Raw genomic sequence first — 22532 nt, forward strand, 5'->3', positions numbered from 1 at the left:
TCACCCGAGAGTCAGCAGAGCTACTGCAGGAGATGCACCCTCTAAAACCCTCATGCAGGAGGGTTGGCAGGGAGGAGAAAAAGTGGCAGCACCACGACTCCGGATGTGTTTTGTTGAATCATGGAATGGTTTGGGTTGGAAGGGACCTTAAAGTCTATCTCATTTCACCCCATGCCATGAGCAGGGACACCTTCCACTATCCCAGGTTACTCCAAGCCCTGTCCGACCTGGCCTGGAACACTTCCAGGGAGAGGCAGCCACAGCTTCTCTGGGAAACCCATTCCACTCCCTCACCACTCTCACAGGGAAGAATTTCTCCCCGATATCCCATCTAAGCCTCCCCTCTGTCAGTTTGAAGCCACCCCCCCTTGTCCTGTCACTCCAGGCCCTTGTAAAGGTCTCTCCCACCTTTCCTGCAGGCTCCTTTCAGGTACTGAACGGCCACAATTAGGTCACCCCAGAGCTTGTCCCTTCCAGACTGATCAACCCCAGCTCCCTCAGCCTTTCCTCTCAGGAGAGGTGCTTCAGCCCTCTCATCAGCTTGCTTTCACCACAGCTTTTGTTTTCAGCTGTGGAAGAACAGAAAAGGAAAAAACCTGACATGTCCACGTAAGAGCCGTGGCTGCCTAGAGCGGCGAGTCCTTTGGGCCGTGCTCGACACGGAGCGCATGCCGCCGCTACCGAGGGGCGGCCGACGCCGGGGAGCGGCCCCGAACAAACGAGCACAACGTGACGCTCTTCCTTTCCCCTCACTCGGGCTGAAAAGCTGCTGTGGAAGTGGAACAGGGGTTATTTATAAGGCAGCTGGCATCACATTGTTTGTGTCCTGCAGACTTTGATGGTTCAAATGGGAGCAAAGTGCTCCTGCACCACATGACTTCCTTCATGCTTCCTGTGACATTTCCTAGAGGGAAACTCCTATTTCCCAGAGCATTCCAGGCCCTGTGTCCCCACCAGTTAGTCAGCATGGTGCTCCACCTCAGACAGCAAAGAGCAGCAGGTCCAGCCTGTCAGGAACTTGGTGCCACCACCCATGTGCTGGGACCAGGGAAGGTGAGCATGCCACGTCCCACAGAAGTCCAGATGTTGACCACAATGAAGCACAGCTGGAGGAAGAGATCGGTGTGCCAAGGAGCTGACTGACAGCATTTCCAGCCCCACCTCTGGGAAGGTGAGGCCATGTCCCTGGAAAGCCCTGTGGTCACAGCAGGTGGCTGGAACACAAGGAATCGCTTCACTGTCACAGGGAATGGGCTCAAAAAATTATAAACTAAACCAGGCTTTGAGCCCAGAGGAGCTTAAGGCAAAAATACCCCCCAGCCTTGTTTTCCGGGGAAAATACAACTTCCATTGGAAGTAAATTTTAGCCAGTACTGGAAAAGCCTCACCATCAATGTCTCCTCACCACTCCCTGTAATTACAACACAGGCCAAGTATTTTCTTGTTTACTAGTGAGGGAATGCTGAGGAATGCCATCTTGACAAAATTAAAGATTCAGTCACATCTTGGCTAATTTGACTAACCCTAATTTGATCACTATGGTGATTCATGGCTTTGCCATATTGAGGCAAGGGAAACTCCAAAGCTGATGAACAACTTTTTGGAGCACCTTGAAGCAGCATTAAAAGAAAGTCTGGTCAGAAGCCAAAGGAAGCACATATATAGGATACATTCCAGCAAAGCATCAGGCATTAGCAAAGCATCAGTGTATTCCCAACAGGGGAGCATTAAGAGGCAGGATACCCATCTGCCACTTCCAGCTACATTATTAGGAACATATTAAGCAAAAACATGAAGAAAATAACATTAATTATTGCATTGTATAGAGAAGAAACAGGAATGGCATTTAGCTTAACTCTTGGTTAACCCTCTTCTGCAGCAAAAACTCAAGATACTCAGAGAAAAATGTATAAACTGACATCACCTGAGGGCCCCCACTTCAAAACATGGGGATGAAAAAAATCAAAATATATTCCCTCCTTCCAAAGCACTGCCCAGCAGGAGTTTTTAGAGTTGGCCCAGCACAGCACACAGTGCTCTTCTGAAGAGAGTGGCTGCTGCACAGTCACATCCATCACAAACAGCCTTACAGGACAAAGCTAACTCAAGGCTTTACAGCTCATGCAGAGCATTATCCAACGTAAACAAGTCCTCCAGCAGAGTAAGTACATCTATGCCACTTACAAAACCAATGGGAGAAACTCTCTTTTGCACAACATTGCAAGCTAACTACAAAAGCTAACAGCAAAAATATCAGTAAATATTAAACCTCTAAATTCAGATTGAATTGCAATTAACCCTAAGAGGTAGGACTATATTTAACTCTAAGTTACTCTTCAGTGTATAGGTCAAGGTCCACAGGCTTATGATCCCAAATTTCTCTTCCTACCTCTAATCCTTCAAGATGTCACACTTCAGCTGCAAGCCTCTCTGTCCACACAGTAACTGAAAAGAAAGGCAGCAAGATTACTCTGTAAAAGTTGTTTCCTCTTTTAAACGTTTCACAAAAATCTCAGTAAATGGATTTGCTCTTCATACCCAGAGCTGAAACTGCAGCAAACACCTTTACTCTGCCAACCCAACGGGCTTGCAGCAGCCGCACCGCACCAATAATCGAAATTATCCTTCAACACCTCCAGCTCTCCAGTCTGAAGTTACATTTTTTCCAAATTACTGCACAAGCCAGGCAGTGCCAGGGCATCCTACCCACCCCTCACTCTCCTGGCTCTGCTTGGGGAAGCTTACAAAAGCGCCTTGGTCTAGTTTTTGGGGAACACCCAATTTTCTGCACCTGCTCTGCTTTAATTATTGACTAGGCTAGGAGTTCCTGATTAAAATGCAAGGCAAGTCTGGCACACAGCCTCAGCTTCTGATCATTGCCCGCAGATACAGCTGGAAGAGAAACCCAAATTCCCTGCACAATTCAGGAATTAAAAGAAAGGGTGGATCAGTTTCACTTGGGGCACTTAAATTCAGCAAGGAAAATACTTTTTGTACCCTTGCAACTGAAAACTCTCACAAAATTTGGAATTTTAAACCACAGCTTTATGTTCACACACAGAGAGAAGGTTTAAAAGCTTCCTTTCAATTGTACTATGTTTTTACAAGCCATTTCTGCCAGAGTAAACCTAACAGGTAATTACAGGTCTGACCTCCTTCTATTGCACAAATATGCCTTTGGAAACAATGTGGAGAAATATTTGCCCAATACAAGAAGACAACTCCAAGAGGAACCATTCCAGTTTATCAACTCTGTGATTCATGTTGATACAAGCTTTATTCTCTATTTAAGGAACAAGATAACGCTTAGGAAGTGCATCTGCCCAAATTACGTTTCACATATCTACCATGGGCCACCCTAAACAGTGGCACAGCCAGACCTCAGGTCACACCCAGACAAGAGCCATCAGCAAGACAGGGAGTGACCTTCAATTCCAAATATTGACCCTTGCTCAACCACCAAGGCATCTCTGAGCAGCAGCCAGGCTGAGGATGGAAACATGAGTAAAACACTGCTGCTACTGTGAATAAAGCAGTGCTGGGGTTGTGCTGTTAACATCCCCTTCTTCTCCTTTGGAACTGGGGAGATAACCACGGAGGCCCAAAGGAGCTGAAAACAAAATGAGAGCACTCCACCTGCCCCCTTAGCCTGAAATCCCAATCCCAGATGCTCCTATTTTCTGCCAGTACCAAGAGAACTTGGGAAAACAAGGTGGTGGCAGCCACAGGCACCAAGAGCCATCCAGGAAAAAGGCACAAAAATCAGACAGGGGGATTGTGTTCCAAGCCATAAAAACTTTGGGTCCCCCAAACCAAACACTGTTTATGCATCACATTGACTCACATGAGTGCAGGGACAATGCCATGGGAATTGTTTACAGTGTCAAGGTTGTTTCATATAATTAAAGGAAGTCAAGAGATGAGATAACACCAACAGTTCTGAAGGTACAGCTAATCCTAACCTTGTAGGAAGCTATTTCTCCCTGAGTTGCTCCTCTCTCTTGCAGGAACAACCCTTCACACAATCCCAGATTCTTCATTTCACCTCATTCCCTTCATCCTGTATCTGCAGAGCACCAGCAGCAGTGTGGTACACAAACGTTATGGTATATAACCACAAATATTAAAGTGCTTCTCTGTGCACTGTGGATTTCAAATCAGGGATTTTTTTTCTTGTGCTGAATTCCCATCTCAAAAAGCTTGTGGAAGGTGCTGACTCCTTTGCTGTGAGAATTATCCCCTGAGGTCCCTGGAATTACAGGCTAGTGCAATGCCATCAAATCTGTCACCTTATCAACAGCAGGGCTGGCTGGCCTCTGGGCACTTAAACTGGTCCAAAATCCCAGGTGGCCCCTTGGCTATACCAGCCCCCACATCCTCTGGGTGCCTTCTTGGAGACAGCCCAGACACTTTGTCATTAGCAACCCTGAAGCCTGTTTCTGCAGTAAATGAACTCCTTGGATCTTCCAAAGCAATTCTCACCTTCCTCAAGGGAACAGAAAATAATAAAAATAAAACCCCACCAAAAAGTCTGCAGTTCTTAACAAGATCAGGCCTTAAAAAAAAAAAAAAATAGAATCAAAGCTTGGAAACAAAAAGCTAACTTATCCTTTAATAACATTTCTGTATTTATGGAGGTTTCTGGTTTGGCACAAAAACATCTGCTCATTTAGTGGGTGTTATAGGTATCACTTCTATACTCCAGTGATGCTGAGACCAAGAGGCCTGGTTTAGTGGCAAATAAGCAGAGAAAAACATTTTCCATTACTTTGAAACCCAAATTCTAGTTCTCGCTGGGTGTAGGGCTTCACCTCTCCACTGTATGTGGTCATCTCCAGTCACTCTGTTTTGTGCTGCTGCAACCACTGTTGGAGCTTGACCTGGCAGTGACAACACCAACACTGTTCCAGCTCATTCAAACCCTGCAGGGAAGTCAGGCCAGTACAGCCTGGAGGTCTGTGCCCAACATGAAAACAACCTGGCTGCAATGGCCAGTGACTGAACATGCTCTTCTGCCCTCCTTACAGGATCATTTTGGTTCCTGGGTTTTCTGGACAATGGTTACCTGTGCAATTTATCCCACTGCTTAAAACCAAGCTAAAGATAACCCCCTTTAAGCACACCACCCCACTGGCGTTTAGAACAACCACCACAGGCTATCATGGATGCAAAATGTGATTTTCGAGCCAGAACTAATTATTCTCTGCAAATATGATGGCCCAGAGTAGTCTCCATCATAGAATGACATCATCTCACTCAACGGCAGATCCTTGATGCCAGGAAGGTGTGACACAGGGAAGTCTACTTTTAAACTCGTCCTTGTTCTTCAGTTCTTTTCCTAAACATCTCTTTAGGGATGGGCTTAAGGGATCCTTGCTGTGGAGGAGTGAATGGCTTCAGGCAGCAAAAGGGTGTTAAAAAAATAACCCGGCACTGCTGCAGCACACTGCCCCAGACACCACCTCCCTCCTCTTAGCTCTAGGAAGCCTGATCAATACTTTATCCTGAAAAGGAACATAAGAAAAAGCCCTGAACAGGGCAAGGGTGCCAGACTGACGCACATAATCTCATTAGAGTCGCCCAGTGCACTCGGTTTGCTCAGTATCTGAGAGATAACAGGATTAACTTCATGTTCAACATAATTTCAGCCCAATAATTTCAGAATCACTCCTACAGCTGTAATGTCATTGATTCAGCAGGGGATTCCCACCACCCCCCCCACAAGTCCCAGCCTTGAAAGCCCCTTCATTAGCATCTTAAGTTAATTACTTGGAGAGACTTTCCTTTCCTCTCCCAAAGCAAAATGCAACTTAACCCCTGCAACCTACAATGCTTGGGCAGAACAAACTCCTGCCTTCTCTGCAGGAAGGGACCCCGTTTACTTCCCTAATCACCACTTCAGTTTCCAAGAGTTAATGCTGAGACCAAAGACCTGGAGGGGAGAAGGGCAAGTTTTTTCATCATTTGGGTTGATTTTAATCAAAAAACATGATGAAGGCTGGTTACAGTCCTCTCAAAGATCAAGGTTCAGCCCCAGATCCCTGCCTAACTCTGCCTTCCTGGGGAGAGGGGGTTGATCAGCCCTCTAAGAGCAGAGCTACAGCCAGCTGGGATCACCATAGAGCCTCCAGGAGCGATTTTCCTTGCCAAGGCATGACTTGTTGCTCACCTTGCCTTGGAAATGAGTCCCTTAGTGCAGTGGGGCTGGGGAAGCAAAGGGAAAGCACACAAAGCAAACAGTACACAGAGCTGCTTCCAACCCTACAGGGGAACAGAGCACAGGAGCTGGGATGTGTTTTTATAGGGGATTTTTTCATGGAGTGCAGAAAACTATTAAATGCTACCTTTCAAGTGCACTGGGAGGTACCAGTTAGGTCAGTGTTGTTACGCTGGCACTGAGCCTAACGTGGTGCCAAATCAGACCCCACTGCACTGCCTATGAAAGCCACTGTCCACAGCCACTAGTTGGCTGCATCGCCATGGCTTGTCTCTTCCACCCCCCCCAAAAAATGGGAGGGAGGGGAGGGAAGGAGAAAAATTTCCTCCAGAAATGCAATTCACAAAATTCTAGAGTGGCTTGAGTTGAAAGGGACCTTCAAACTCATCTCGTTCCACTCCCCGTCACAGTCCACTAGACCAGGGTGCTCCAAGCCCTGTTAACCTGGCCTTGAACACTTGCAGGGATGGGGCAGCCACAGCTCCTCTGGACAATCTGTGCCAGGGCCTGGCCTCCCTCGCAGGGAGGATTCCTTCCCAGCATCGCACCTAACGCTGCCCCTGGCACCAGGAAGCCGCTCCCTTTTCTCCAGCATCACCTCTCCCCAGTGTCCCCAGTGTGCCCAGTCCCGTGTCCCCTGTGTCTCCTGTCCTGTGTCCCCTGTGTCCCCAGTCCCATCCTGCATCCCCAGTCCCATCCCGTGTCCCCAGTCCCATCCTGCATCCCCAGTCCCATCCTGTGTCCCCAGTCCCATCCCGTGTCTCCCAGTGTCCCCTGTCCCCCCAGTCCCGTCCCATGTCCCCCTGTGTCCCCTGTCCCGTGCCGTGTCCCCTGTGTCCCCAGTCGCATCCTGCATCCCCAGTCCCATCCCGTGTCCCCTGTGTCCCCAGTCCCATCCTGCATCCCCAGTCCCATCCCGTGTCCCCAGTCCCATCCCGTGCCCCCTGTGTCCCCAGTCCCATCCTGCATCCCCAGTCCCATCCCGTGTCCCCTGTGTCCCCAGTCCCATCCTGCATCCCCAGTCCCATCCCGTGTCCCCTGTGTCCCCAGTCCCATCCTGCATCCCCAGTCCCATCCCGTGTCCCCAGTCCCATCCTGCATCCCCAGTCCCATCCCGTGTCCCCAGTCCCATCCTGCATCCCCAGTCCCATCCTGCATCCCCAGTCCCATCCTGCATCCCCAGTCCCATCCCGTGTCCCCAGTCCCATCCTGCATCCCCAGTCCCATCCCGTGTCCCCTGTGTCCCCAGTCCCATCCTGCATCCCCAGTCCCATCCCGTGTCCCCTGTGTCCCCAGTCCCATCCCGTGTCCCCAGTCCCATCCCGTGTCCCCTCGTTCTCACCCCGGCCCGCCTGGGGCCGGTCCCGCGCGCCCTCTGGCGGACACAGCGCAGCTCTGCGGCCCCGGCCCCGCCCCCCGGGCTTTTCCAACCTGAAGGCTTCTGTGATTCTGTGGTAACAGAACTCAGAACTCGGCACAGCTGAGTTACACCAATGTACAAAGCTCTACCTTACACAGCCTTAAGACTAGCTCTAATATGCACCAGAATCCATGGCAGAGCCTGCATCTGCAAAGCTCAGCTCAGAACCTGCACAGCCTGAGCACAGATCTGTACAAGGAATTTAGCGATTCCTATAAATATTATTCTTCATGTGCCAGGGAATACAAATTTATCATAACCCAGACAGTAAATACTTTTGAAATCTTAAAATCTCTGCTTCACAAAACGAGACAAACTCAGGCTGGGTTGAAGAGCCATGTTCTCCCTAAGCAAGTCATGGTTATCCACTCATTCCACACAGCTGGATGGGTCCAACCTGTAAAAAAGCCACCTCTTATCTCTGGTTTCTTGTTTCAGGATACAAAAGACACCTTCAGCAGTCAGAGCCAGGACTCCTTCCAAGACAAAGGAGAGCCAAGCAGACAAAGTGGTGATGTCAGCAGTGACAACATCCAAATGTTCACACTGGGACTGCACCTCAGGACCAGCCTGAGGGCCTGGGAGTAGCTTCGTCCAGCCAACAGCTCAGCTAACACTGGCAGCAACAGCTCACAAAGGCAGCAAGATAATGTTTTAAAAGGCCAGGTTTGCCACTCAACCTGGACACATTGCTCCTGTGTGAAGAAACAGTAATAACAAAAATCACATTTATACTAAACCTGCTTGTCCCTGGTTACAGGCAGGCTCCTCTTCTACTCCCAAACCCAATAAAATCAGCTACTAAAATCCCTGGACAGAATTTACAGGCAATGTTCCAGGAGCAAGATGAATTTAAGTTCCAACAAGTTAAAAAAGAAAACTAGAAACTCTGGAAACCTACTGCCCTTCTCCATGCCCTACTTACTGAGCCATAGGAACTCCACACTCATTGTTTCACAGCAAATCATCCTGAATTGCCCAGAGGATAGATTGCATGTCTTACAAGGTCTTATCTCTTCACACAAGGAGTAAGATTGTCATGAAGCACTTCAGCAAAGACATTTCTCACTCAACATCAACCTTTGCCACTGCCTTGCTCCAACCAGCCTGGAGGCTGAAGCATCTCCATTCCCAGCACATCTACAGCTGAGCCAGGAAACCACAAAACCAGCAGAATTCACTTCTGCTTTCCCCCAGCCAGAGATATGGGTACAAACTACAAGATCACTTAGCACACCACCTTCAAAAGTCACTCAAAATGGGATGTCATGGAATTACGAGGTCTCTGGCAGGTCAGCAAATAATCTCTGTTACACATTTGGCTCATAGCTCAGGAGGGAAAGGCAGCAAGAGTTCAGACACCTCCTCAAGTTGTTCAAGGAGGAATTATTGGGTATTAATTTTCAGAAATGCCACGCTAACTAGATGGATGGCTGAGCTGAACCGCTTGCAAATACAGCAGGCAGAAAAACAGCACCAACATGCCATCGAGTGCCCCAAGCACCCTGACAGCACTCAGTACATTAATTACACTAAGAACTAGAACAAATTTAAGAACAAAAGGCTGCCAGGATAATGTCTCAAAGTATTTTGCTAAGCTGTCAAGTGCACTCGACTTATTTCCAGTAATGCTTTCAGACAGGTATGGAAATGCTCTGTGTTGCACCTTGTTTAAAAGACAAATGCTTTCCATTGAGATCAGTTCTGGCCTCTGGTAACCTGCCTAAGGGACAGTAAGAATTTGCCTTTCTACCTGCTTGCAAGTTAGTGCACATCAACTGTAACAGATTTGATCTCAGGCATTTGGCCACTGGTTCTTCTGCTGTATCACACAGAACTGTTACTGCTGCACGCACAGCATGCCGCATCCCAGTGGAATCACAGCTTCTGTGTCTTCCTGGAAGAAAACCCCATTCTTCTGTTCTGGAACAGACATTATGGAGATATTTCCATTGGCTGCTTAGCAGCGACTGTTCTTCTCCAGCAGGCCTGACTTGGTGACAGCAAAGCTCCCAAGCCTGCAATGCCCTGACTGCACATCAAACCCAGCACACGCTGCTGGCACTGACTGCCAGCTCCACCAGTCCGGCTTAAACCGAGACCTTAGAGCCCCTTCCAGAGCCTAAAGGGACTCCAGGAGAGCTGGACAGGCACTGGGGACAAGAGTCTGGAGTGGCAGGACAAGGGGAATGGCTTCCCACTGCCAGAAGGCAGGGACAGATGGGATATTTGGAAGCAACTCTTCACTGAGAGGGGTGGAGAGCCCTGGCACAGGTTGTTCAGAGAAGCTGTGGCTGCCTCATCCCTGCAAGTGTCCAAGGCCAGGCTGGACAGGCCATGAAGAAACCTGGTCTAGTGGAAGGTGTGTGCCCATGGCCCTCCCAACCCAAACTATTCAGTGATTCCATAATGGCCTTCCCATAATGGTTTAGAGTCTCTGAGCATCTGAAGCTATAGCTCTGATTTTTGGGGATAAAGATGGGAATCAGGCAGCCAGCCATGCATCCTGATGGGAAAAAGCAGCAGAGCTGGTGGGATAAGAACCAAGTATTCATGTTATCAGCTCTTTCCTCTACTCAGACTATATCTGGAGTCCAAGTCTCCAGAAACAGCAGATTCATATCACACTGGTTTCTGTCTGAGGCATGTAACTCAGGCATCAGCTTAGATGCTAAAACAAATCACTTCTTTGTTTGCACAAAGGTGAAGGACTTGAAGAGTATTTCCTATTTTTAGGAGGAAAAAAATGGGGAAAAAAGTAGCACAGCAGGAGATAAAGAGGATGAAAGTCAAAGAGGATGAAAGTCAGCATGGAATAAAGCAGTAGCTGCAGAAGATTCTTAAAGCATCCATAAACTTAGTATTTGAGGAGCTTTCTTAAAAATCAGCTTTGGCTAACAACCCGTATGTGCAAAGGCTACTTCATTAATTTCCTCAAATGTTTCACAGGTGTCCCACAGAGATTTAGACCTTTTAGGGACTTAAAAGTTCCTATCTGAATACCTGCAGAAGAAGTGTGTAAGCATAGGCAGAAGCTGTCAACAGAGTGTGCAGTACAGGAGCTCAAAGTATCCAACAGCAAAAACCTTCCACAAAAAGGCATTCCATGCTCCCTCTGAACCTGTTCATTAATGATTGCTCATTACTGGGCAAGTGAACTGCAGGTCTGCTTCCACCTTAGGTTGATCCAACATGGCAGCAGAGCTTTCAAGGAACCATGCGCAATAAGGGGAAACTTCCCCTGCCAAGCACAAAGCTTCTACTTCAGTATGCTGCTTTTTAGATCTCTGAGACATACAGACAGATGAAATACTAGACAGAACACAATCTTTTGACAAAGAAAAAGTTCCAAACCTATCTCAGATCATGGTAAGGTGAGTGAGTGGTCTTTGGGAGGGAGCCTGGGTAGTGACAGGCAGTAGATGAACAGTAAAAACAGGCTCCAAAAATAGAGTGTGATTCTTGACCTGCAGCACAGGAAGGATCTGAAGAAGGGAAAGGTATTCCAGAGACATTTCCCTTCAACAGATCACTTGTGTAGGTGGAACCTTGAGGAAGCTTGGACTGGCAGCATGTGTATATTTAGATTTCATTTGTTCCCCCCCTTAATCTCCATCCTCCCACCGGCAGCACTGGCCTCTCCAGGGCAGCACTGTCCCTCCAGCAGGACCAGCAGAGCTGGCGCTGCTGCAGCACCTGCACCACCTCTCATCTCCTCACAGAACTCTGCAGGCTCCCCACTTCAGAACCTCTGCCAAATCCGTGTCACTGTAACCTCGGCAGTCTGTACATTCCTGAATCAAATGCCAGTGGCACAGGAAAAGCCTACAGGGAAGGAATTCAGTTTTAAGTCCAGCATTAGTGACAAACAAAGGCATGTGAGGCTGCCCTGGCTACAACACACCCCTCCAAATTTGCTGCAGAGAACTGATGTAAAATCATAGAATCCCAGAATGGTTTGGGTTGGAAGGGACCTCAAAGTTCATCCAATTCCACCCTATGCCATGGGCAGGGACACCTTCCACTACACCAGATTGCTCCAAGCCCCATCCAAACTTGCCCGAAGTACTTCCAGTGATGGGGCAGCCACAGCTTTTCTGAGAAATCCATTTCAGTCCCTCACCACCCTCACAGGGAAGCATTTCTTCCTAATATCCAATCCAAACCCATCCTCCTTCAGTTTAAGGCCACATGTGGCAGCTTAACCTACCGTCACTCACGGCCATGTCCCAAAGTTTGCCAGAAGTTTCTGTGTATTCTTCTCTATACTTAATTCAAGGCAAGACTGTGAGCAAATTTTAAGCTGCATACCTGTTCTAGAATACCATGTATGGACAGCTCTGAAACTTCACTGCAGCTGCCTGGAGACCTGGCTTCCACTCGTCCTCAGGGATGAGCATGAATTAAAATCTGAAGACAACAGCAAATTTCATTTCTAATTAGCCAGGGCAGTCAGCCAAGGAAGGCTCCCCCACCCACCCATGGCTGGTGAAGGCTGGCAGCTCAAAAGGATTTACGCTTCCCTGTGCATTCCCAATGGCCATTCCAAGCGCACCAGTTCAAACAAGCACCAGCCATGCAGCATTGTGAGTGCAGTTAATATCCAACCAGGGAAGGACAGCAATGCATACAAAGCACCAGGCTTGCAGGGAACAAAGGGCACTGACTTGGACTTCAGCTCAGCTCCATCTTGCCTCACCTCTGGGATCAACCCAGTAGTTCTGAGCTTAGCACTCGGAGAATGAATATCCATAAATCAAAGGAATTTCAAGGAAATTAAAATAAAAGATCCATCTATTTATTCTGTCTTTAATAGAGGGCTCTTGGCTTCCAGCACTAAGGAGGTAAATCTTTGTGACCAGCCATCAGGAGTGTCTGTGCATGCAAAGATCCAGCACGGATCCTCCATCTTAAACTGGCACCGCTCAAGTTGTCCAGAGGAAAAGGTGAAGTAACTTAAGTAAAGTTGGCAAAACGCAAACAAAATGCTTTTCACATCCCAGGCCACCAGCACTCATCAAAACTCAGCACTCCCAAAACTTCAAAAGGCTCCAGCTCTGTGTCTCGCTGATCTAGCCAAAGAATGGGGTTCAACTGCACGTGAAAAGGGACACAAAAGCTTTGTGATGTGAACAGAAGTGGCTGGTGGCAGTCCCAGCACAGGCTGAGTCCTGATGAATGAGGAGAGCTCACTGACCACAGAATGGCTGGGGATGAGAGGGACCTTGAATATCTTGTTTCACCCCCTGCTGTGGCACTAGACCAGGCTGCTCAGAGCCTCATCCAACCTGGCCTTGATGTTGCTCAACACCATCCCAGTAACTGAAGTTACAGAGACTGAAAACGGCCCTGCTCTGCCATGCTCTGCCCCAGGGCTGACAAGGAGCTGCCACCTCCACAGGCACTGCTCCAGCCTCGCTGCCTGTGCCACACTCACTTCACCCTCCACCTCCTCCACAAGTCATCTTTTGGAATGAGTTTGCCACGAGCAAATCATAAGGGAAAGCAATCACCACAGATTAAATGTGCACCTTACAGCTTAACAAAGAAAGGGCACAGCAGCTCTTGCCACCAGGACTTGCAGATGATCTAACCAGGCCACTGGGCTCCAACACACCAGCTCTGTATGAAGCCAAAAACTGTCTTTCATCTGCCTCACCAAGCATACTGCCCTGCTGACAAGTACAATAATTCCCAAAGTTTTCAGGATGGCATCACCTGGCTGCATAGAATAACCCAGAAATATTATTTACGAGTTAGAATCATCAACTGCAGTATCACAGTCCAGAAGACTTGAGGCCAATACACTATGTGGATACTGGTTTCTCATGGTGCAAGCAAGAGTTTTCATGCAAATCTCAGAGCAATGGCAGGGAAAAAATTGGCATTTAACTTCTTTCTTGTAGCCATTTTAGGCAAACAGATGGAAGAGCTCTTCAAGGCAATCTCTATGCAAAAAAATCTGTGAGTTTCAGTTACAACCATATCCTTGCATCAGTTAAACCTACCAGCAATGAATTTGATTGCTTCAGGGCAAGCATTACACACTGCCTAAGGCAAGAGATTTAAATTTTATTTAAAAAAAATTTTTAAATCCTCTATCTTATGCAACACAGAGCAGCCTAAAGGAATAAATACAAAACAGGAACAACCAGAAGCTGATCTTTCTTTATGCCTCACCATGTGCCTTGTTCAAATCAGCTCATTCCTTCTAGCCTCTTCCTTATTAAGAAAGGGGATGTTACCTGTTTTCAAGAACTTGGGATAGCCAAGAAACCAGTATTCCAGGTTTCACAGATGGGAGATTCCAAAGAAGATCTTCCATATTTACAGAGCTTCAGTCAGATCTGGTCCACACCACAGTACAAATGCAGCTGATGCATCTGCCAAACTATATTATTTTCTAATCACCTTCTACACTGCAAATGAAGACACCAAACTTAAAGTAATCAGGTTCTTTATGATGCTTAACCAGGAAGGCCAGGTCAGGTCCATAATCTGTGGTAAGATATCCGAGTCTGTACTCACCGGCGTTCTCTTCCATTCCTCTTGTACTCTAGTGTCCAAAGAAATTCCTACAAAAACAGGAAACAAAGTCAACACACAAATTAAAATTCCAAGTGTGAACAAAGCTCAGATTTAGTTTTATTTCTCTAGCAGGTCTACACAAAACCTACTCAGCCTACACAAAACCAGCGTGGAGGGAACCTAGAGCAGAAATCCTGCCCCAGCGTGGAAGAGTGACATTGTCATCCCTCTTTGAAGGCATCAGAAGCTTCTAATCACACACATGCTATGATGGAAAGAAAAGAGAAACAAAATTAGGTGACATAATTACAAAGCTGCAATATTTGTTCCCAGGGAAAACATCTGCCTCTTCAGGAAGGGATGTGCCTGCTGTAAAAGGGAACAGCCTACTGCTTATCTAGCAAAGGCAGCACAGCACATGCACAGGAAGTATTTCAGATGTCACACAGCATCAATGCACATACTGAGGAGGCAGGGGAGATTAAAAAAAAAAGGAACCAAGATTTTAGTAGAAAAGACAGGGTTTTTTTTCTGGAGAAAGTTCTGAAATGAGATGCCTGGGGAAATAAGTTTGGGGAAATCATGATGTGTCTTGATTTTGACAGATTCTGTAGCACAGTAAAAACAGGCTCAACATTTTAGAAAAAGGGAGGTTCTGTCTTCAAAATCTTGCAGTCCAAACTTAGACAACCACAACTGGACATGTCAGCGGGAACAGCATGGGGTGACTGGGGAAGAACTACAAAATAAGGTTGTTCCAGCACCAAGGAGTCAAAGCCAGCCTTTATCCACAGCCCACTTCAGCCCAACCTCTTCCTCATGAAGCCCAAGCCAACTCATCACCTTTGGTCCCAGCAGCAAAGCATAGTTTGGTGGCTTTAGTTTAACATCATATGAGCTTGTCATCTTCATGTGACAACGTGCTGACTGCGCAGCACGTGCTCAGCTTGTTCAAGAGCACTGGAGCATCCCAGGGCTGCAGTGTCAGCGGAGGCAACCACACCACACCATCCATGGAAGCTCTGCCAGTGGGGCTTTCCAGCTTTGCTTTGCTCAGCTGTGTGTGGGAAAATGCTTCCTTGGATCAGACAACTATGCTCCAGGCTACTTCCCTCTGATGCAGCTCAAATTCCAGCGCAGTGATGTTCTTGGAATGGAAGGGGGAAACACCTCAACAGAGCAATTAAACCCTCAAAACATAATTGGGGATCACAGCTTTAAACAGCTTAGAAGAAAGACCAAATATCTGTACAAGTTTCTGGGCAGCAAATGAGTGGATCAAGAACATCAGAAGGTTTTGATTTCAGAGGCAGACAGCCACAAGTGCTCAGGAAACACCTTTAATCCCTACAGTATAATCCATTAGCACTGTTAAAATACAGCTTTCACACACATTTGGATGCATGGTTTGGTGCATTCACATGCTGCATGTAGGACACATTTTGCAAGAACTGGAATGAATGAACTACAGAATCATTTAGGCTGGAAAAGCCCTCTAAGATAAAGATTGAGTCCAACCATTAACCCAGCACTGCCAAGACAACCACTAACCCTCGTCTTCCAGTGCCACACCCACATGTTTTTGATCGCTTCCAGGAATGGTGACTCCAACACTGCTCTGAGCAGCCTGTGCCACAGCTTGACAAAGTTTGGTGAAGAAATTTTCCAATATCCAACCTAAAACTCCCTGACACAACTTCAGGCTGTTTTCTCTTATCCTGTCCCTTACTCCCTAGGTGCAGAGCCTGACCATCATCTGGTCCAATCTCCTGCCAGGGAATGCTCCCCCACTGAAGACGGAAGATCCACCACCATGCCTGCCTGCCCCTTCAAGCACACCCTTCTGGGAAGAAAAGCAGAAGGGAAACTGAAACTGCCACCTCAAGGCCTACTTGAACCTCAGCACAAATGACAGCAGCGTTCCCACTGCTCCCAGGGAGCTGGGTTTAATTTGCCTTTCAAGGGCATTGCTGCACAGGCTTTTCTGAGCTCTGCACTACAAGGGGCACATTTGTGCCTGGAATACTAATCCTGGCAGCCGTCACTGCTGGACACTCACTGCACACCGGAGACATCTGTCACTGCCTGATGGCACAGCTGGAAGCACCTCAGTCTGTGCTGGGAGGATCTTTCTGAGCAGAACACTAAATCCACAATATCTGGTTATTAACAGTACAAGCATAAAAAGCACATTGGGGGAAAAAAATTGATGCCAGGGTAGCAGAAGGAGCAAAGTCCACGCTCCTGCAGTACTGCCACAGGCTGCCAAAGCAGGAGCACACAGCTCCGCCTGCACTAAGGAACAGGTACTTCTCACCAAAGAAATGGATTAAGCAGTAGAGATCCTGCTGCCAGCGTTAACTACAAGTGGCTAATTGGAAAGCTGTATTCTGGTATAATATTTGAGATAACCCACTCCACAGAACAGAAATTTGCTTTTATCCCCTACTGTCACAGGTTCCCCAGATACCTACTTCTGAGAAAACATGGCTTTTTCATTTCCTCTAGCATGACATGCCACAGCTCCTCTGAATAGTCAAGTCCTCTGAGTGCCCTACATGCCCTGGGCCTGACAGCTGTATGAAATTCCTGTTTCCAAGAGCCCTGTTGCTGGCACAGCTTAGCAACTTTCAGCGCTCAGGACTCGCCCCTCTGGTACTCTTAGCCACCCCAGCAGCAGAACCACGGCCTTTGTCTGCCTCCAGACTTCAAACACTTTACAGCTTTTTCCCCAGCTCTTTGTATCACTCTAGGAATATATTTCTGTTCCATTGACCTGGCTCTGAACTCCTGCAGTAAAGCGATGGCTTCTTTCCAGCTAGGCAGCTAATTCACACAAAATAGAAAAGGACTGTTTCACAGCAATGCTGGAGTGTTTTGTACCCTATTTCTTCAGTCATAACGCACTCCCTGCTGCACAGGGAATTTTGTCTTTCCCAGCTCTGCCCATGTGCTCACATTGTCCCCCAGCAACACAAACCAGCCCAATTCCAGACTTTGGCCCTCCTCCCATGCCCTCCTACCCCTTCCATGCACCAGCCCCGATCCAGCGGCTCTGGGAACAGTCAAAGCTGACCCTGATGCACACCAAGCATGTCCAGAGGAGTGGTCTGGGAATGACAGGACCTTGGCAGCCCCAGCTCAAACCACCACGAGGCTGCACACCAAGGTGCTGCTGTTTGTTCCAGCCTCGGGCAGTCCGCATCCATGAGCTTCATTGAATACCCCTTTACAGCTTCCCCCTTTCCTCACAGTCTCATTTTCAGTAATCCTTACCCAGACCTCTAGAATATTAACCATTCCTTCAGAATGAAGCTCATTAGCTGGACCCTTCTGTCCTCATTGCTCATCTCCAGTAACATGAACAGCTTCCTTCAAAAGACTACAACTTGCTTCCAAAAGTCCAGCTAAAACCTAAGCCAATGTTGGTCGTTTTTCCCAACTAAACTAGAAAACTGACAACTCTTCCAAGCAGAAGTGGCACATTACTTCTCCACAGTGGCTGCCAACAGGCTTGCCTGAGGCATGGAAACGCAGTTTCCATGCTGGCTCAGCTCTAAATCACCATTCCAGAGAGGGACACGACAGCAGCTGGGCAGCTACTACAGGGCTTTTACTGTAATGAGACACAAAACCCAAGGTTGTCCTGGAAAAAAATGCATGTTGGGGAGAGAAAGGATGCTCTTATAACTGTTTGGAACTATATCCACCAGTTGGAGGGAAAGGGAAGGGTTAACACACACCCATAGCTTGAGGAACATGGTCCTGCATTAATACAGACCATGACCCATGAAATTAAACAAGCTCACCTGACAACTCCCAGGTGATTATTAATTTTGACCTAATATGGTGGTAGTAACAGCCAATAAACAAATATTAGATTATTGTTCATTCTGCCACTTTAGCCCTCTGCTTTACACTACTTTAAAATCTACATTTCTGCAGCAGCACCCAGAGGCTCCCACTGGGGCAGGTGATGAGAGCCCAGCAAAGGGCTGATGCTGCCCACAGCCGCTCACCATCATAACAAGAAAAAGTCAACACCAGGAATAAGGCCAGCATGGAGATGGAAGCCAGGCACAGAGCAGCCCGAGTTCTCACTCAGAGAACATCCCGAGTCTTCCTCCCTGATTTGCCAAACTCCACTCACATGGTTGATCCAAGCCATCAGGACTTTCCCCTGCTGCAAATGTTTCTCAAGGGCCAGACTTACGACCCCTCCCCACCTAGCCCGTGGATCTGGCTGCCTGTTCCTTTTTATAAATGCAATTTCAAAAATAAATCAATATTTTATTCTCTCACCAATAATTACTCCTTCCAGGAAGACAGATGAGCGGATTTTTGCAAAGCTGAGATAACTCCACCTAATGCCATGGGTCTGTTGGTCATGAAGCTCCATCAGGTCCTCAGGGGGAGGGCTAAAGAAACTCATTTTATCTGCCAGCAGTGAGATTAAGAGCGTGGTAAACAATATTAAAATTCTGTTCTACAACGCAGAATACCTCAACAGCACCAAAGTATTCTCCCAAAGGACAGATTACAGCACAGGTGCACAACTGGAGTTTAAGTATTACAAAGGAAATTCTTAAAAAACCTGAATAGATCAACCATGCCAAATGCCCTAGTAAGATTACAAGACAAGGTGTACAGGTATAATTAACCTCTAGCTGAATAGAGTGGTACAAAGGGGAAGAGATGCACAAGCCCCTTTTCCAGTCAGTGGATGCCAAAAAGCTCATATATTTTTATGACTCCATCTAAAAACAAACCAGATCCACCCAGAAGTCTTGGTTTGCTCATGTCCTTTGCTTATATGGTTTGAACATCATTTGCTGGTTTCTGCAAATTGCTGGAACTACAAATGCTGGTTTTAAAATCCTCTGAGCAGTCTCGGCTGACCCAGTTTGTTCTGCACTCATCACACACTGAGCAGTGGAGAGGTCAGTTGGAGGGAAATCAGAATATTCCTCCTCAGTAAAACCGCACAGATTAAACCCAGTTGTTCTGCAGCCTAATGTGGCAACATGCCAAAAAGGGGTGCACCACTAATTAACAGCCCAGCAGTTTCCCTCTCTTTCCAAGGATCCCAACACTACAAACATTTTTGCACTTGTTGGGAAGTAATGGCTTTGAGCAGGAGCACAGCAGCTGGTTAACACAAGGAATGAGTTTTGTGGAAGAAGTGGAAAAATCAGACATTAGCATAAGAACTCCATGTGCAGTTTAAATAGAAAATTGGAATAACCAGGATTGAAAACCTCAATACAGTTCATATTACAGTCAAAGAAACCAGTGGCTTTTTGTCACAGATATAACATTTGATAAGTGGCTCCCTATGCAAACTGCAAATGTTTTCCAGCAGCTCAGTAGCTGCCTGTGGGTGGCATAGTAATATAAGGTTACCAGACAGGAACTGGAACAGGAAGGGAGCTGCATCCTCCGGGGCTGCGCCATGGGGAAGGCGAGTGGCTTTCTCCAACACCTGGGCAAAAGTAAACCTTAAAAGTACTCACGGACACGCTGTGCAGAACACTGGAGTGGGACTCCAAACCCCGCATCAATACTGCTCTAGCAAAGAATCTCTGAGGCTGGAAAAGATCCCCAGGATCATTGAGTCCAACCTGTGACCAATCACCACCTTGTCAACCAGAGCAGAGTGCCACATCCATTGCTCCTTGAGCACCTCCAGGGATAGTGAGCGCTGGACACTGGACAAGGCCCTTTGATTATACATGCCTCCACAGTAGTACATGGACACTTTATTCATCTCACAAACCAAACACAGCAAGTTCTTCCATACTTCTATTTGAAACAGACCATAAAAAGTCTGAAAAAGCCACTCTAGTCTCTCCCAGGTGTTTCAGTTCGCTGAAGGAGCCAAACCTGGGACAAAATCCTGATATTCACCAAACCCAGAACAGAAAGCCAGCAGCCTATAGGAAAATATAGCATATATGAACACAGCATAGCTTCTGCACCAGCCCATAGTTACAAATGCTATTTCTATTTAGCTCTCAGTATGGGAGACACTTCTAATTCGCCTCCAGACCTGCTTACAGCTGATCCACCACTCAGGAGGTGCAAATACATGCAGAGAAAAAACTGCAGTATGAATAGAGCAAACCAGTTCCCCTCTTCACTGTCCTTGAAGTTGCTAAAGCCACTGGAACTGGCACATTTCCCTCGTGTCTTGCTGCACAACTGATTTCAGAACAATAGGGCTTGTCAGAAATTGAAATTCCTTTGTGGTCTGCAAATGCCCGCTCATGCAACAGCTCATTCTTGTACCACACCTCACAGGGAATGTAAAATCATGTGGCTGCCCTATCCCTGGAAGTGTCCACAGCCAGGTTGGATAGGGCTTGGAGCAACCTGGGGTAGTGAAAGGTGTGCCTGCCCATGGCAGGGGGTGGAACTTGATGAGTTTTAAGGTCCCTTCCAATCCAAACTATCCTAGGATTCTATAGTTTATACCTGATGAATGCTAAGCAAACATGAGGTCAGTCCTCTGCTTGTGCCTGTCTGCCACAAAGGATCCAAATGAGCTTGTTTGGATATATCCAAGCAAACCTCTCCTCCTGGACCCACGGGGAGGGAGCAGCTGAGGACTGTGGGTTGCACGTATTAGCTGAGCTATAATAATCGGTGTTAGTTCTGTAACACACCCCCAAAAGGCACAAAATAACAGGGTTACTTATTTACTCTGGCTTCTGGGGTAAAAATCAAACCACCTCTGCCTTCATTTTGTGGTTTCCATTTTCATCAAACTTTGAATAAAAACTTAGCAGCTGAGTACTCGTTCAGTGCTGTGGTCATGCCCCTGTAATTATGACTCGATAGACAATTTCATTTGTAACCACCATTTCCTCCCCAGAAGGAGGACACTTTTAGTCTCAGCCACTGCAGGGCCTGTTTGAAAAGTGTTTCTTTTCACCTCCATTTAAAAAGTGAGAGCAATGAGCTTTACCACCATCAAAGCACTAAAATGAATTTGTTATAAAGCTCATATGAACTCCCCAAAATCCTGGAGCAGCAGAGCTGAATTTGCAATCCTGCCATAAGGGTCTTTCCCAAAGCACCCTGAATGCCCAACTGCTTCCTGGGATAAACAGCCCACGGGGTTTGTGCAGTCAGATTTAAACACCATGCCTTCCCTGCTGCACGTTCCAGCACATAAACCAGGCATCTCTAATCAAATTCCACAAAGGCAATGTAACGTCCCCACTTGAAAAAATATGAAATACAGGAAACCTATGCTGTGTAGGTGTCATTGTCAACTTAGAGAGTCAACGCTTTTTAACTGGGAACAGCTCACCTATTTGAAATTAAAGCTCTTTCTGAATTGACACTGGAATTACATCACTGAATCTATAGGAGCATTACATTTCACCTTTTGAAGCAGATTTTGCCAAGCAGTTCAGGTAGTTTGAAATTCAGTTGTAGCCTTATTTTTTTCTTTCACAGACTCACTAGCATAATTTCTAATTATTTCTAATTAAGATATCAAATTTCCTTGAAGAAGCCCTCCTCAGGCAATTATTTTCTTGCAAAGCTCCAGCTTTAATAAAAAGGTGCCCAGGCTTTAACTAGGACAGCAGAGAAATTAATTCCCACTACTGATCTCACAAAGTCTCTATAAAGTAAGTGTAGGCAGCGAGGCCTCCAATTGTGAAAATAAGCTCATAAAGCTTCTGAATGAGAACATTTTCTTAAAAAGAAAAAACTCTTTTGTAGTTCTCATGGTTGTGCACAAAGTTGATGAAACAGCAGCACTGATTGCCTGGGGATGGTGCTTAGTGCAGCCATCTCACCTACTGGGCCACAGGCTGATTTTAATCTCAGGTGGAAGTTGTGCCTTTCCTAGTGCTCTTACAACTGCCTTCAGTCAGGGACAAAATAGTGGAATGGTTTGGGTTGGAAGGGCCTTTAAAGATCATCTAATTCCAACCTTCCTGCCATAGGCAGAGACATCTTCCACTAGACTATGCTGCTCAGCGCATGGTCACTCATCTTTTAGATTTTGGGCTGATATACTCCTCCAAATAATCCTTAATTAATCTTAAATGGGATAATATTAAAGACAGTAATCTCCTGGAACTCTCCCAAGAACAGGAATGTTTCAGTTCTCTCATCACCACTCTAACTTTCCATTAGAAATGACATTTTCCAGCCAACACATTTAGCTGCATTAAGAGCTCAACAAAATTACCTTCCACAGTAACAAAGGTTGAAAAAACACCCAACTGAAGGACAAAGACAAATCTCTCCTCATGCCCTGCAGGTATGGAGGGCAACCAGGCCCTCCTGGGCCAGGAGGGCAACCAGGAAAAAATGCTCTTCTCCAACTGTGCAAATTAAATGAAGGGA

The 22532-nt window shown here is 46.9% G+C and overlaps 1 protein-coding gene across 10 annotated transcripts in view; it reads right to left on the reverse strand.

The window, feature by feature from the left end:
- PHACTR4 (phosphatase and actin regulator 4) overlaps positions 1–22532 on the reverse strand; it is a 56491-nt gene that overhangs the window by 23871 nt on the left and 10088 nt on the right. For 3 of the 10 annotated variants that reach the window (XM_021534911.3, XM_021534913.3, XM_077788520.1), the window contains exon 2: positions 14166–14212. In XM_021534911.3, coding sequence (XP_021390586.2) covers positions 14166–14181 — 16 coding nt within the window. In that variant the 5' untranslated portion in view covers positions 14182–14212. Of the gene's footprint in view, positions 1–2389; positions 2446–2538; positions 2657–11948; positions 12048–13645; positions 13670–13882; positions 14057–14165; positions 14213–14314; positions 16505–22532 lie in introns of those variants that run through there. The other 7 variants (XM_021534915.3, XM_021534916.3, XM_021534912.3 and 4 more) reach the window with 7 other exon arrangements.

Source organism: Lonchura striata, chromosome 26 (assembly GCF_046129695.1).
Source record: "Lonchura striata isolate bLonStr1 chromosome 26, bLonStr1.mat, whole genome shotgun sequence".
Lineage (NCBI taxonomy): Eukaryota > Metazoa > Chordata > Aves > Passeriformes > Estrildidae > Lonchura > Lonchura striata.